This window comes from Phyllopteryx taeniolatus, chromosome 2 (assembly GCF_024500385.1).
Source record: "Phyllopteryx taeniolatus isolate TA_2022b chromosome 2, UOR_Ptae_1.2, whole genome shotgun sequence".
In the NCBI taxonomy this organism is placed as follows: domain Eukaryota; kingdom Metazoa; phylum Chordata; class Actinopteri; order Syngnathiformes; family Syngnathidae; genus Phyllopteryx; species Phyllopteryx taeniolatus.
This window is the reverse complement of record NC_084503.1, coordinates 476,802-491,447: the sequence shown is the minus strand read 5'-3', so window position 1 is coordinate 491,447 and position 14,646 is coordinate 476,802. Positions and strand designations below refer to the sequence as shown.

General features: G+C 44.3%; 1 protein-coding gene across 1 annotated transcript; it reads left to right on the top strand.

The window, feature by feature from the left end:
• Positions 1 to 2,029: 2,029 nt before the first annotated feature.
• Positions 2,030 to 11,088, top strand: LOC133466604 (switch-associated protein 70-like). Its single transcript, XM_061750514.1, is given in 12 exon segments — positions 2,030 to 2,241; positions 3,756 to 3,896; positions 4,311 to 4,484; positions 4,561 to 4,785; positions 4,883 to 5,029; positions 5,746 to 5,854; positions 5,927 to 6,117; positions 7,422 to 7,529; positions 8,805 to 8,971; positions 9,075 to 9,173; positions 9,175 to 9,220; positions 10,312 to 11,088. Coding segments are annotated over 12 exon segments (1,659 nt in total). The 5' UTR covers positions 2,030 to 2,145; the 3' UTR covers positions 10,468 to 11,088.
• Positions 11,089 to 14,646: the final 3,558 nt, after the last annotated feature.

Sequence of the window (14,646 nt, the reverse complement as noted above, 5' to 3'; positions counted from 1 at the left end):
ACCGCACAGCATCTGTTTTTCTTTAATGTAGGATTAATGTCCATTATATTTGGCCAACTGCACCAAAGCCAGTTTTCCAACTTCATGCTGTATGTAGCATTGGCACTCAGGTTTTTATTTTGTTTGTTTTTGCTCTGCTTCATTAAAATTGAATATGCACATACCACCCCAATTCCAATGAAGTTGGGACATTGTGTTAAACTAATAAAAACAATTCAATGATTTGCAAATCATGTTCAACCTAGATTTCATTGAATACACTACAAAGACAAGATATTTAATGTGCAAACTGATAAACTTGATTGTTTTTAGCAAATAATCATTAACTTAGAATTTGATGGCTGCAACACGTTCCCAAAAAGCTGGGACAGGTGGCAAAAAAGACTGAGAAAGTGTTTGGAACATCCCACAGGTGAACAGGCTCATTGGGAACAGGTGGGTGCCGTGATTGCTTCCCTGAATTGCTCCGTCACTCCCAAGCAAAGATGGGGCGAGGTTCACCTCTTTGTCAACAAGTGCCTGAGAAAATAGTCCCAACAGTTTAAGGACAATGTTCCTCAACGTACAATTGCAAGGAATTGAGGGATTTCATCATCTACGGTCCATAATATCATCAAAAGGTTCAGCGAAATCACTGCATGTAAGGGGCTAGGCCGAAAACCGACATCGAATGCCCGTGACCTGCGATCCCTCGGGCGGCACTGCATCGAAAACCGACATCAATGTGTAAAGGATATCGCCACATGGGCTCAGGAACACTTCAGAAAACCAACGTCAGTAAATACAGTTTGGCGCTACATCTGTAAGTGCAACTTGAAACTCTACTATGCAAAGCAAAAGCCATTTATCAACAACACCCAGAAACGCCGCCGTCTTCTCTGGGCCAGAGCTCATCTAAGATGGACTGATGCAAAGTGGAAAAGTCTTCTGTGGTCCGACGAGTCCACATTTCAAATTGTTTTTGGAAATTGTGGACGTCGTGTCCTCCGGGCCGAAGAGGAAAAGAACCATCCGGACTGTTATGGACGCAAAGTTCAAAAGCCAGCATCTGTGATGGTATGGGGCTGTGTTAGTGCCAATGGCATGGGTAACTTACACATCTGTGAAGGCACCATTAATGCTAAAAGGTACATACATGTTTTGGAGAAACATGCTGCCATCCAAGCGACGTGTTTTTCATGGACGCCCCTGCTTATTTCAGCAAGACAATGCCAAACCACATTCTGCACGTGTTACAACAGTGTGGCTTTGTAGTAAAAGAGTGCGGGCAGTCCAGACCCGTCTCCCATTGAAAATGTGTGGCGCATTATGAAGCGTAAAATACGACAACGGAGACCCCGGACTGTTGAACGGCTGAAGCTGTACATCGAGCAAGAATGGGAAAGAATTCCACCTTCAAAGCTTCAACTATTAGTGTCCTCAGTTGCCAAATGTTTATTGAATGTTGTTCAAAGAAAAGGTGATGTAACACAGTGGTAAACATGACCCCGTCCCAGCTTTTTTGGAACGTGTTGCTGCCGGAAAATTAAAGTTAAGGATTATTTGCTAAAAACAAAGTTTATCCGTTTGAAGATATACATCTTGTCTTTGTAGTGTATTCAATTAAATATAGGTTGAACATGATTTGCAAATCATTGTTTTAATTTGTTTAACACAACGTCCCAACTTCATTGGATTTGGGGTTGTACAAGTGCATCTCAATAAATTGGAATATTCTGGACCAAACTCAGCAAAATATATTTTATTAAATAAAACATCTCTTAGAAAGCGTGCCATTGATGGCTGAGCTGGACGAATCAAATCTTATGATGATTTATCTTGTGTTTTCCGAGAAAACAGCAAAGAATTCCAACATATTTAATTTAATTTAATTTAGTTGTCCTCTAAATTCCGGAGTGAGTTGTGTTGTGAAATGTTTGAGTACAGGTATGACGAAAACTACTGGAGTGTTGTTTTTTTTTTTTTTTTTTTGTGTCGTTTTAAAACTGGCGAACTGTACGTGCTGGATTGTATTACTGCAAACGTATCACAAGATGGCGCCATCACAAAGTGTTGGTCGGACAAGAGCCAGAAGGGCAACGTCCCAAATGGACAAAAGACAGTCAAGAAGACGCACGCAACATTTGGAGCACACTCGAGGACAACATGTGGCTTCGCGAAGACCTTCTAAAGTCCATTTGGCACGCTTTCACAGCGCTGGACGTGGACCAGCGTGGCAAAGTGTCCAAGTCCCAGTTAAAGGTGAGAGTCGTGGGACTTTTCCACATGCTAACATCACACATGCTAAAGTGTTGAACAGAATGAATTAGCTGCAACTCTTACAGAGCAACTTTTCAAAAACAAAGGATGTACTTAATCAAGAGCAAATATTGTCCATATCTGTAGTAGTTGTTAAAAAATGCTGAATATTTTCTTAATGCGTTGATTTGGTGCAGAACATAGGTCACAGTTTATTTGAAACAACTTGCTCACTATCATCTTAAGTTTGAAGTTCAAAACTAAAATTCTATTTGTTTAATGACGTTGTAATAGACAAATGTCCAATAAAACATTAAATACTGATTGCCGGCTACTAAAAAAAGAGAAATCAGTTTCCACTGATGAAAAATAACATTTTGAGTTCGTGGTTCTTCCATGGCTTTTATGGTAACCATTCTATACCATAAAGCGGTGTCCTCAAAAAGTGTGGAGGTAACAGATATATATATATATATTTTTTTTTTAAAAACCACATTAACAATGTTTCGAATGTATTTTGGATTCATGTAATGTCGTCATTGTAAAATGTGGTTTTCTTCCAAAAATAAGGATTTCTAAGTGAGCCCAAGTTTTGCATGCAAGCGCATGATTTTCTTTCAAAAATAAGGATGCTCGTACAGTGGTTAAAAAAATAAATCCTTATATTTGTGGTGTTAAAAAAAAATACATTTCAAAACATTTTCCACCATTAATGTGACTTATAACCTGGACAACCCAAGAGGATTTGTTTATTTAATCTTTTGGAGAGGGGAAATTCAAATAAACATCTGAACTAATGCGGTTGCGCAAGTGCGCACACCCTCTTATAACTGGGTATGTGGCTTGTTCAGGATTAACCAATGGCGTTCAAACGCTTGTAAAATGGAAGTCCCCACAAATCTGCCACCGTTTCAAGAGCCTCCTTTAAGTTCAGATGTTCTGGTAGACTTTTCCTGACAATCTTGAAGGTTTTGTGCTAACACTGACTGCCATTTGGAACGCCTCATAATTCTCTCCACCTTGTCTAAGGCTGCAGTTCCACCTGAAGACAACAACTTTGTCTAGATATATATATAGATGTACAGTAGTTGTACTTTTCTTTCAAAAGAAAATGTATATGTAAGCTCGCTTTTTTTTTTTTTGACAGAAAAGCAGTGATTTAATTTTTCCAGCGAAGAAAACATTGCATTCATCAGAAATACAGTCTAGACATTGTTGCTGTGGTTAAAAACGGCGTTTTCTGCCAAGACTGAAGCCAAAACATACAGTACATTACAAAGCATTGTAGACATGGGATGAGAACATTTAACATTCTCAAACAACTGTCCTAAGATGTCCCGTGGGCTCGGTTGTGTGTAGAACAACTGCCTGTGACTGCATCGCTTGGTCAGTCACGCTTGTAAACGTTCCGCTTTTTTTGCATTTGCATTTGCATCGACTTACACGGGGGGGGGGGGATCGTTGACACGGTTCTATTCACATTCACAAGCATAAGTGTGTTGTGTGCGCGTCTGTAGGTGCTGTCTCATAGCCTGTGCACCGTCATGAAGATCCCCCATGACCCCCTGGCCCTTGAGGAGCATTTTAAAGATGACGACAAAGGGCCTCTCTCCAACCAGGGCTATATGCCGTACGTCAACAGGTTCATTCTTGACAAGGTGGGACACTGCTGCCCGAGATCACTATCACACTCGGTATATATCCACGGAGCTGCAAGTTCGCTCCTCGACAGATTTCTTCTTCGCACGAAGGGAAATGAGTGAACTTTGTTTGTACTTGGAAGCTGTTGACTTGCTTCTCTCGGCTGGGCTCTGACTTGAATTGAAATGAGGCCTTTTAACTAACCCGTACTGTGGCTAGTTGCACAAACAACCGCTGGACACTTCATTAGGTACAGAGTTGTAGCTGCTGCCTGATCCAACTCAATATTTAATAATACTCACTTTTGATGGACACAGTTTTTTTTTCATGTAACACAATGTGAAACAGTGATGACATCCAGAATTGCACTCCATATCTCTTGTTTTATGATCTAATTCATGTCGCATTCCATGTTGCGTTTTCAATTGCAGGTACGAGAAGATTTTGATGTTTTGGAATTGAACAAGATGTGCTGGACGCTGTGTCACAAGAATAACGTCTGCGTTAATCATCTACTCATCTCAAACTACGACGCTTTTAAAATCTGGTGCATTTTCAACTTCCTGTCCGAAGACAAGTACCCGCTTGTCATTGTCACTGAGGAGGTGAAGAGCGTCGTCCTTCTATCTGCTTCAGCCGTCATAATTGTGTTTGCGTTCTGAGAGTCGTGTGCGCCTTTAGGTCGAGTACTTCCTGCAAAAGCTGACCGAGGCCGTGGCGAGCGGCTGGCGCGAGGAGAATCTTTCGGCATCCACGCTCCAGGCGAACGGGAGCCGCTGCCTGACTGCGTGGGAGCTGATCCGACTGGTGGGAAGCGGTGCCTTCGGCGAGGGCGTGGACCGGGCAAGTCTTTCTCTGGGCATCAACGAGGTCTTCCAGGAGCTCATCCTGGATGTGCTGAAGCAGGTCTGCAATGACCTGACAACGCAGAGAATTGGATCTTCTATGTCTCTAACGTGTCAGCAACGCCGACTTAATGCTTGCGCTCCCCGTGTATTTAAAGGGCTACATGATGAAAAAGGGCCATAAGAGGAAGAACTGGACCGAGCGCTGGTTTGTGCTGCGACCCACTTCGATGTCGTACTACGTTCGCGAGGACCTTGTTGACATGAAAGGACACATCGCTCTCGACCAAAACTCTTGTGTGGAGGTAAATTATCATCAGCGCGTCATATTGTGTATTGTGCTTGGTGCGGCGGTGAGATCAGATCCAGCAAGGCTTTCTTTGGTGGCCTAAAAACTGGCAAAGCACCGCCATTTTCATATTTGGCTGCTCAGAGCCAAACTGCGACTAGCAAACCCATCTGCACGCATTGATGATCTTAATGATCAACGTCTCTGGCCAGTGGGATGTGTTTCATTGAAAGTAAGGAGAGAAATATTGATTCCGTACAAAAGTCTACACACCCCTGTTCAAATGCCAGCTTCTTGTGACAAATAAACCAAAGAAAATCTGACCGAGATCCTTCATTTGAAAACATTTTTCCACTATTATGTGAGCTATAGGGAAGTCAAAAGAAATACCTGCGATAATGTTTTTGCGCAAGTGGGCACACCCTCTTATAACCGGGAATCTCGCTGCGTTGGGAATGAACCCGTCACGTTGAAACGTGAAACGTTGAATGGGAGTCAACACACACCTGCCACCATTTTCAGTGCCTCGGATTAAAGTTCACATGTTCTACTTGAGTTTTGTGCCAACGCTAACTGCTATTCGGAACTTTTCATAATTTCATAAAAACAATATCCACTGTACGTTGCCAGCTGTTATATTGGATTGTTGTATCGTTTTGACACTTTCTACAGTTGCGATGTTGGAGTGCTGGTATTAAGAGGTGAACATAGAAGTCATTTTCTCCCCTGAAGTCTCTTCCAGACAGAGAGGCAAAGAAATGCCTGTTCATCATCAAGTGCCCCGATAAAAGCTTTGAGATCAGCGCGTCCGATAAGAAGAAGAAGCTGGAATGGATTCAAGGTAGAAGCCGTTCAATGGCGTCTGCGTATTTGACTCGACCTCAGTCAGTCCGCGCGTCTCTTGCCCCGCCAGCTATTCAAAGCTGCGTCCGGCTGCTGAGGTCGGGGCTGGCGTCCCCTCGTCGCGAGGCCAGGCTGAGGCGCCGCCGGCTGCGGCAGAGGCGGCGGGAGGAGGAGGACGACGACGACGACCTGGCCGACGGGATGAAGCGGCTCCTGGCGGCCAATGAGAGCAAACGGATGCAGCTGGTCGCCGTGAGGAAGGTGCCGCTTCCGTGACGCGTTGACAAGAAATAGAATTGAGTCACAAATTCCGTTGGGAACTGGAGCGGTGGCGCACGGAACATGAGTGTCACTCACGAGAATACACAACCACGCGTAACCACCACGAAAACATCACACACACGTGTTGGCTTTCATGCGCTATATTTGGTCAAGAAATGATTTGCGTCGCTTTTTAAAACATTTTCCTAAATGTCTTCAATAACATGTTTACTTTGAAAGTAATCCAAAATCTACTGACGGCAACGCAATGCCTTTCGTACAAAATCCTTGGAAATTCTGCTTTGGTCCGGTTAAGTCGTTCTCAATCCACATCAGCCAAAGTACGACGACGGTGGTTCTCAAACCTTTGCCGCCGAGCACCTCGAAAAGCACAAACGCCAACATTCTTCCGTTCCGCGGGTCGCGGCCGTGCTGGGGCCCATCCCGGCTACCGCCGGCCCGGAACCGGTCGCCGGCCAATCGCAGCTTGAACAAACAACCATTCGCGCTCACAATCACACCGACGGGCAATTTAGAGTCAATGACCAACATTGTCAGCAAAAACAAGCAATTATAGAATAATATTCCCAAGAAATATAGCTGTTATTTGAAGCCGCTGTAACATTCTGCTCAGTCTAAACATGAAGTGCGCTTAAATAAAACGAATCCATTGAGAATGTTTTGCACATAAAAGTTACATAAAAAGGGTTCTTCCAATATATTTGTTTTAACAAACAGAATAAGATTAAATGTGAATGTACAGTATAGTACTTAAAAGTAGAAAAAAAAGTAGTGGATTTAAAAAAAAACCAAAACAGGCTGAATGCATAGCTACAATCTTCATTATAATATGTTTGATTGGATTGGAGGTTTTAAATGGTGTACATTTTTCATAGTCAGAGTAAAATTGCAACATTTTGAATTGATAAAGTAGATTTGCAGTGCTCATGGAAATGCGTTCTCTTTCAAGTGCACTTGACTTGCAAAGCGCCAATTGGCACATTGCAGGAAGTCCTCCCTCCCGAGACATTTTGCATCTGAAGGTCCAGGATGCACAAAGTCGGCGTCTCGCGTGCTGAAGAGGGAAGCGAAAGCTTGTATGCAAACGCACCACCTCGGAGCCTGCCCGTCGCACGTTTTAGCGGAACGTTATGGCCATGTATAATTGACTGATCTATGTGGAAATCACGACCGCTGCTTTCATTGAGCGTCAATAACATGCCGCAGCCGGTCGACGTTTTCCTGACGCGATTGATTGATTATTATTCATATTATTATTATTCTAATCATTTTTTTGCTGACAGAAAATGGAGCAGGTTGCGGCTGAAGCAGCGACAGAAGAAGAGAGGACGAAGAAGACTCAGTTGGATCTGCAGGATCGCTTCAGACTGGACCTGGAAAGAGAGAAAATGGTGACCTGATTTATTTCTAGACGTCTTCCAGGAAGATGATGTTGACTCATCTGTGTTCAGGAGCTGTCATTTATCAGCCAAAATGTCGGTGGATTGTGCGTCTCTTGGCTCTTTTCGAACAGCGAAGAGCATCTTACAAGCGATGTTCCGTTTTGGATTGCGCTTCACTTCAGCTCCTAACAGGACAAATTGCAAATAATAAACTCATAAACTTTCCAGCAATGAGTGGGATGACCAGATTGGTTTTATTATGATTATTTGGATTGTAAACAGGCGTAAAGCTCAAAATCCTGTAAAAATACGTACTGTAGTTATCATAGTTTTTGAATACTGCACATTACGCAGTGGTGCCTTGAGATATGAGCTTTATTCATTCTGTGACCAAGCTCGTAATTCAAAACGCTTGTATCGCAAATCATACTTTCCATTGAAATAGATGGAAATGTTATGAGTCCATTTGTAATGTGATTTTTAAGAAGCAAAATAGCACTCTGTAATATCGTACTTTATGGAAAAAACATTCAGGAAATAAAACAAAGAAATTGGACCATTTTTTTGCTTCAATTCAATGGCCATTGTGCTGCTCCTTCTGTTGTGCACACCTCTGCCACTTGGGGGCAGTATAATATTGACATGCGGACATACATGGAGCTACTCTACACGTGTTGCTCCACTGTAAGTGTTCAAATATCTCCTGTTCGAAGGATTGTAACAATTTAGCACCAATACTATTTGTTATCCCATCTATGGTGTTTCCCATTATGAGTTAGCATCAAGCTTTTTATTGTCATGAACATGCATGCATGCACACAAAATGTGTTCTCCGCATTTAACCCATCGCAGTGAACACATACACATGTGAGCGGAACACACCGGAGCGCATTTCGGGGTATCGGTGCCTTGCTCGAGGACACCGCAGCCGTGAGTCCGGGGGATGTTCCGGTCGGGGTCTTGAACCTAGGTCTCCCACGGTGGCGGGCGATGATCGCAACCATTGAGCCACGGCTGCCGTGTGGTTGTTTTAGATGCACGTTCATGCAATTTAGTTTGACAGTAAACTTCAACTGGGAGGGGCAACAAAAAGCTTGAAGCCTTTTTTTTTTTTTTTGGAAGAATTGTTCACTATGTGCCAAACTGGTGCTCATTGTGAAGTGAGTTGACTTCATGTCCACATAAAGCAAAACATCGGCCGAATGAAGGCCGGCGTCACGCTCGCCTCACGGCGACGCTGTACTTAATATAACGTTTGTGTGTGCGCGTTTGCTTGGTTTGCAGGTGCGTCAGCACGTGGAGGCGCAAGTGGCCCAGAAGTCCAGCGAACTGGAGCAGTATCTACAGCGTGTCCGCGAGATGGAGGACATGTACCGTCAACTGGAGGAATCCTTGGAGGACGAGAGGCGGGCCAAGCGGGATGAAGAGGCCGTGCGCAAGCTGCGGGCCAGGTCTCGCACACACACACACACGCGCGCCTACAATATAGCGACTGATATCATCGATATCGAGGACACGGGTGGAACGCTCAAACGGCTTGCCTTGCGCGCGCAGGCCGCTGGACGAGGAGGCGGCCGGGAGGGCCGAGCCGGAGCGGCGGAAGAGGGCCGAGCGGCGGGAGCCGGCGGCCGAGGAGGAGCGAGAGCGGCGGGCCGGAGAGGGTGGAGACGGAGCGGCGCGGAGCTCTGCAGAAGTATGAGGTCGGCACGCTTCACATTTACAAATATATACGGTACGAGCTCAACAGTGTTGGCCGTTGCATTAGAAACTGTTCTTTTGGGACCTGATATTTCAATATCTGATATTTATTCATTCAGAATCCTCTTTATTTTCCAAGTATGTCCAAAAAGCACACACGATTGATTTGTCTCGGGTCGTCGGAGCCGCTCCACTACGACAACAGACGGTCAATTGACAGAGAACACTTTGGAGACACGAAGACATTGACCCAAAAAAGAAAGAAAGAAAGAAAGAAATACAATCACTGAGCAATAAAAGGTCGCTCGTAATCTGGTGATGCCGGTACGTTTCTTTCTTTCTTTTTGGACAATTGTGCAAAAATTGTCCTCCAGCACTTCGAGTAGCTGTTTTGATTGTTCCTCCACTTTTGAGGATTCTTTCGAAGGGTCAAATAGATTTTCCACATTTGGCTTTAATTTGGAGCAGAAGTTTCAAATGCGCTTCGTTTTCCATGCGCTTTGTTGTGCTCACTGAATCGAGTCTGCACGTGCGCAGTAAGAAGGTGGAATAGTCCATTGCGTGAGGAGGGCAGAGAGAGAAAAAGTATTTTGATGCGTTTTTAAGCGCGTCAAGACTAAAATAATAATAGTTGCTTTCAATCAAAGACAAATATATGAATCCATTTTTCTGAGACGTTTGGCGGGCCCTGGAAATTGCAGCGCCCTCAGGCAATTGCCCGCTTTGCCTAACGGTAAATCGGCCTTTGCGAGGCACAATACCGTCTGCCTCGCCTCGTTATTTTAGCTGTGGTTTTGTACGATCGGGAAAACTAAACGGGTAACAGAAATATGAACTATATTAGCCTGACGATGGAAAATTGGAGTGCATAGAAAAAGTATCTGAAAAGAAATATTGTGGAGACGTGAATACAAAGAGAAACAGGCACTTGCCAATCGCCTCTTGTGTTTTAATACACGAGTTTGGCGAATACAAGCCAAATTGTCAAATGTCACACATCAGCACACGCTGGTTGAAGTTGGATTCCAACGGATCACGGGTCAACAAATGGCCCCGCGTGCTTTTCAAACTCATCTGTGCGGTTCTCGTGCAGGAGGCGGCGAGGGATCCGGAGCGAGCCGCTAACAAGACCAAGAAGCGGAGAGAGCGAGCGGGCAGACGCCAGGGGCTGGCGCGGCTCATCCAGCCAGGTAGCGGGCGTCTTTTAGGGACACTTCCGCAACCAAATGCGGACGCCGGCCAACTCTGAGCATTTACAGACAAAAACATTTGTTGTTTTTTCTTCAGAAATTGGGTCAATTCAAATCGATTGTTTTTATTCATTTCAATTTTTTTCCTATTGTTATTGTTTGTCATATAACGCAAATAATTTCAGTTGCAGTTGTTTAAAGTGCTCTATAAATACAATTGGGTTGAGTTATTTGATTTATTGTAAATCATTAAATACAAATATTAGTAAATGTCTCGTTTTTCGCACAGAAAAAGTTCCACTTTTGTCTCGTCAGACCACAAAAGTCTTCAAGATGTTGAGAGGAGCTCAAAGAACATTGTTGTCTTTGCTCAGCAGGCCACTTTCTTTTTTTGTTGCGGCGTCTTTTGCGACCTCTTGGATGAGTCGTCGCTGCGCTCTTGCGGTAATTGGGGTCGGTGACTAATATATGCATTGAAGTGGGACAAACATGCGAAAACATCAATCAGGAAGTGGGGAAAAACCTTTTTCACACCACTGTATATCAAATCACTGTTCCTCATTGAAATGCCAATCCAAAAAAGTTTTGTTCCATTTTTAATCAAGAGTGTTGCGAGTATTTTCCTTTTGTATTTGTGTTTGTTTGTTCTGTTGAATAAATAATGGGGTTTCTTTTCTTCACTTCAGCGGCGCGGTGTCAGAAGCTCGCTCAGAATCGCTCAAATTGTAGCTCGCAACACAAAGCAAAGCAAACGACGGACCGAGCGGCGGCTCGTAACTGGAGCTCCAAGGTACCGCTGTTCAAATGTACGAACTCATCAAAAGTGCCACACTTGTCGTGCCGCAAAAGGATGGACTCCTTTTTGTCTTTTATCAAGTAGCGACATATTGAACTCCTCAAATGTTGAATTCAAACCTAAATGTGTGTCTGAATGGGACAATTGTATCAAAAGCTGTTGTAACATATCTCCAATATCCTCCACGCATACTTTCTAAATTGATTTATTCTCAGTATTTGTTCATGTTAGGAGTAAAAGTAATTTGTATTTATTAATTGTATTCACTACTACATTCTTTGACCATAGACTAAAAGATTGAACGCCGCAGCCTGCTCCAATTGCTTTCCATACATTTACGTCCACTAGGTGGCAGCATAAGATCATCTTGCTCGCCTGTACAGGCGCTATCTATTTTTGTACATAAATCATGCGACATATTCAAATGTTCAGACATTTGCATGATGTGTATTTTTGCACCATCCATCACATGCTGTAAGACAGAATAATAGGTGGCAAATAATACAGCACGCTGTACATGTAATCCATCATACATTATTATAAGTCCTCCAGTTGTGTTTAAAATTGAGTCAGCATTTTTGGGCATTTAGCTAGAAAACACTCGAAACGTTTTACATAAGTGTAAAATTGTAGTAAACAATGTAGTCGTTTAAAATCCTCAAAAATCTTTTTGTGCTTGAGGATTCTTTTGCAATGTTGTCATAATTTTTCATCATCATCATCATCGTTGAACTCTGCTTCGTTTTCCCGAATCAAGTCTGCACATCTGCTGGACTAGTCCATTGAGTGAGAAGGGAGGGCCACGGGCACTCCAAACAATCATCGTAGATTAAGCGAAGCATTTCTTTCTGTTTCTAAAAGTCTGCGAATTACGACTAAAGCAATTTAAATAGAAGAAGAATACATTTTTCAGACACAATTGGAAATGGCAATCGTCCGCCCCTGCCTGCCCCTCCTAAAGGGTTAACGTTGCATGATTTCTTCGACGTATGCAAAGTATTTATATCTCAGAGAATAAAAATGCGGTGCCTCTCCCTCCCTCCCTCCCTCCCGCGTGTCCAACTTTCACAATCGCACAAGAATTCCAAAGCCGACGTCTCCGGTTGTCTCGCCTCGTGCTTCCGCCCCAAAATCACCCGGAACGAATTCATTTGGATTCATCTCCGACATCTCCTTCCAAACTGATTGGGAACATTCTTCTGCTTTGGGAAAAAAAAAAGAAAAAAAAAAACAAAAAAAGAAAAGTCTGACAGATGCTTCTTTTTGCCGGTGAGCTCACAGGCCAAAAGTTTCCCTGGCACCTGGCACCCGGCACCCGGCACCGAGCCACAGGCCTTGGGAATTGCTCTGTTTCACGGCCCTTTCAGCTTGTTCGTCGCCATTTACATGCGTTGGACATTTTCAGGTTTTTCAAAAAGGTTTTTTTGCTTCTTTTACTGCATAGTTAAAAAAAAAAACCCAAAACAACACACTTTTATTGGGTTTTGCTGTATGTACAATTGAAAAGTGGTCATTGAAGTCATGCTGCATAGCAGGAATAAACAAAAAATATCAACCAAAGTAGGACCAAAAGTCAAGTTGGGAAAGAATATTTAGCACATGAAAAATACAGCACAGGTTTTAACATCAGCTTTTGTCGTTAGTATGAGATCTCCATTTTTCTTCTTCTTTTTGACCCTTTAAATTCCAGTTGAATGGTACAAACAAACTCAAAAAGGAAATTTGGACACATACTCTGTAGCAGTACCCATAATTGTTTGATATTGCAAATAGTACAGTGAACCTCTGCGGCACAGTCGCAAATTCACCGCCCTCGGCACTCAAATCATTTCCCCCTAGTTATTCATTCGTTCATTCGTTCATTTTCCGTACCGCTTAACCTCACGCGGGTCGCGGTCGTGCCGGAGCCTATCCCAGCTATCTTCGGTACGAGAGGCGGTCTACACCCTGAATTGGTCGCCGGCCAATCGCAGGGCACGTAGAAACAAACAACCATTGGCGCTCACATTCACACCTACGGGCAGTTTTCAAGGAACCTAGCACGCATGTTTTGGGGCTGTGGGAGGAAAGCGGAGTGCCCGGAGAAAAGCCACGCAGTGCAAACTCCACACAGGCGGGGCCGGGGATCGAACCCCGGTCCTCAGAACCGTGATGCAGATGTGCTAACCAGTGCTGCCTGAGTGAGGGAATTTTTATTCTAGAATAACAGGCCTTTTACCCACATTTTATGATCAAGGACTTAAGAAACGCCATTTTCATTGATATGGCCAGGAACAATTGGATGTATGCAGTATATTGTGATATTGTGAAATGTGATCAGGCAGAGACGCGAGGACTTAATAATGGCGATGCAAACAGCTGACATCATCGCAGGGTCACACGCAGATGGGGCGCCTGTGCCCAATTTGCAGGCCACACGGAGGCCAGGATTGCTCAAACCGGACTCAATTTAGTGTTGATTGTTGAAGTATTTTTGGCCACATTGTTTTTACATAACATCAATAAAGCGTCCAAGCGGATTACAGCAACTATCCGCATCTTCCTCATGGGCTCGCGTTGCAGGAATGCAACAAAGAGAAGAAAAAGTCTCCGGCCGTGGCTTCGCTCCACACTGCCTGCTGGAAAATGTTCATCAAATGTGGGGAGAGGGCTTCCTTCCACATGCTACAAGCCAGGTGGAAGCTTCCGGAAAAGTTGCAGCAACAGGAGAGCTTTAGTTGCGGGAAGATGGACATGTTTTGAAAGTATTTGAATGAGAAATACATTGAAATATTTACATGCCCATCGTCAGGAGGCTTCATCAGTTCTTGCAGCGAGGCTTAGTTAGGATGCGAGAGTCAGTGACTGAAATATTTATGCTCCAACGCATGCCCATAACCACGTATGGAATCATTCGTTTGGAAAGCAAAAAAAAAAAAAAAGAGCCTACACATAACTATGTTTGAGGCGGCACGGTGACCGACCGGTTAGACCGTCCGCCTCACAGTTCTGAGGACCGGGGTTCAATCCCCGGCCCCGCCTGTGTGGAGTTTGCACTGCGTGGCTTTTCTCCGGGCACTCAGCTTTCCTCCCACATCCCAAACACATGCATGAATTGGAGACTCGAAATTGCCCGTAGGTGTGAATGTGAGTGCGGATGGTTGTTTGCTTGTATGTGCCCTGCGATTGGCTGGCAACCGGTTCAGGGCGTGCCCCGCCTCCTGCCCGATGACAGCCGGGATAGGCTCCGGCACGCCCGCGACCCGCGTGAGGAGAAGCGCGACAGAAAATGGATGGATGGACGGACGGACGGATAACTATGTTTGCGCTGCAAAAATATACCAGCTTAAAGCCTCCGGTGGCTGGAAAATCTCCCACCGCATCGTAGCGGGCCTTCCCCACACAGTGACAACAGGGCGCTCTAAAGCAGCCACGCCGGCTGTCAAGTCTGACTTGTCTCACA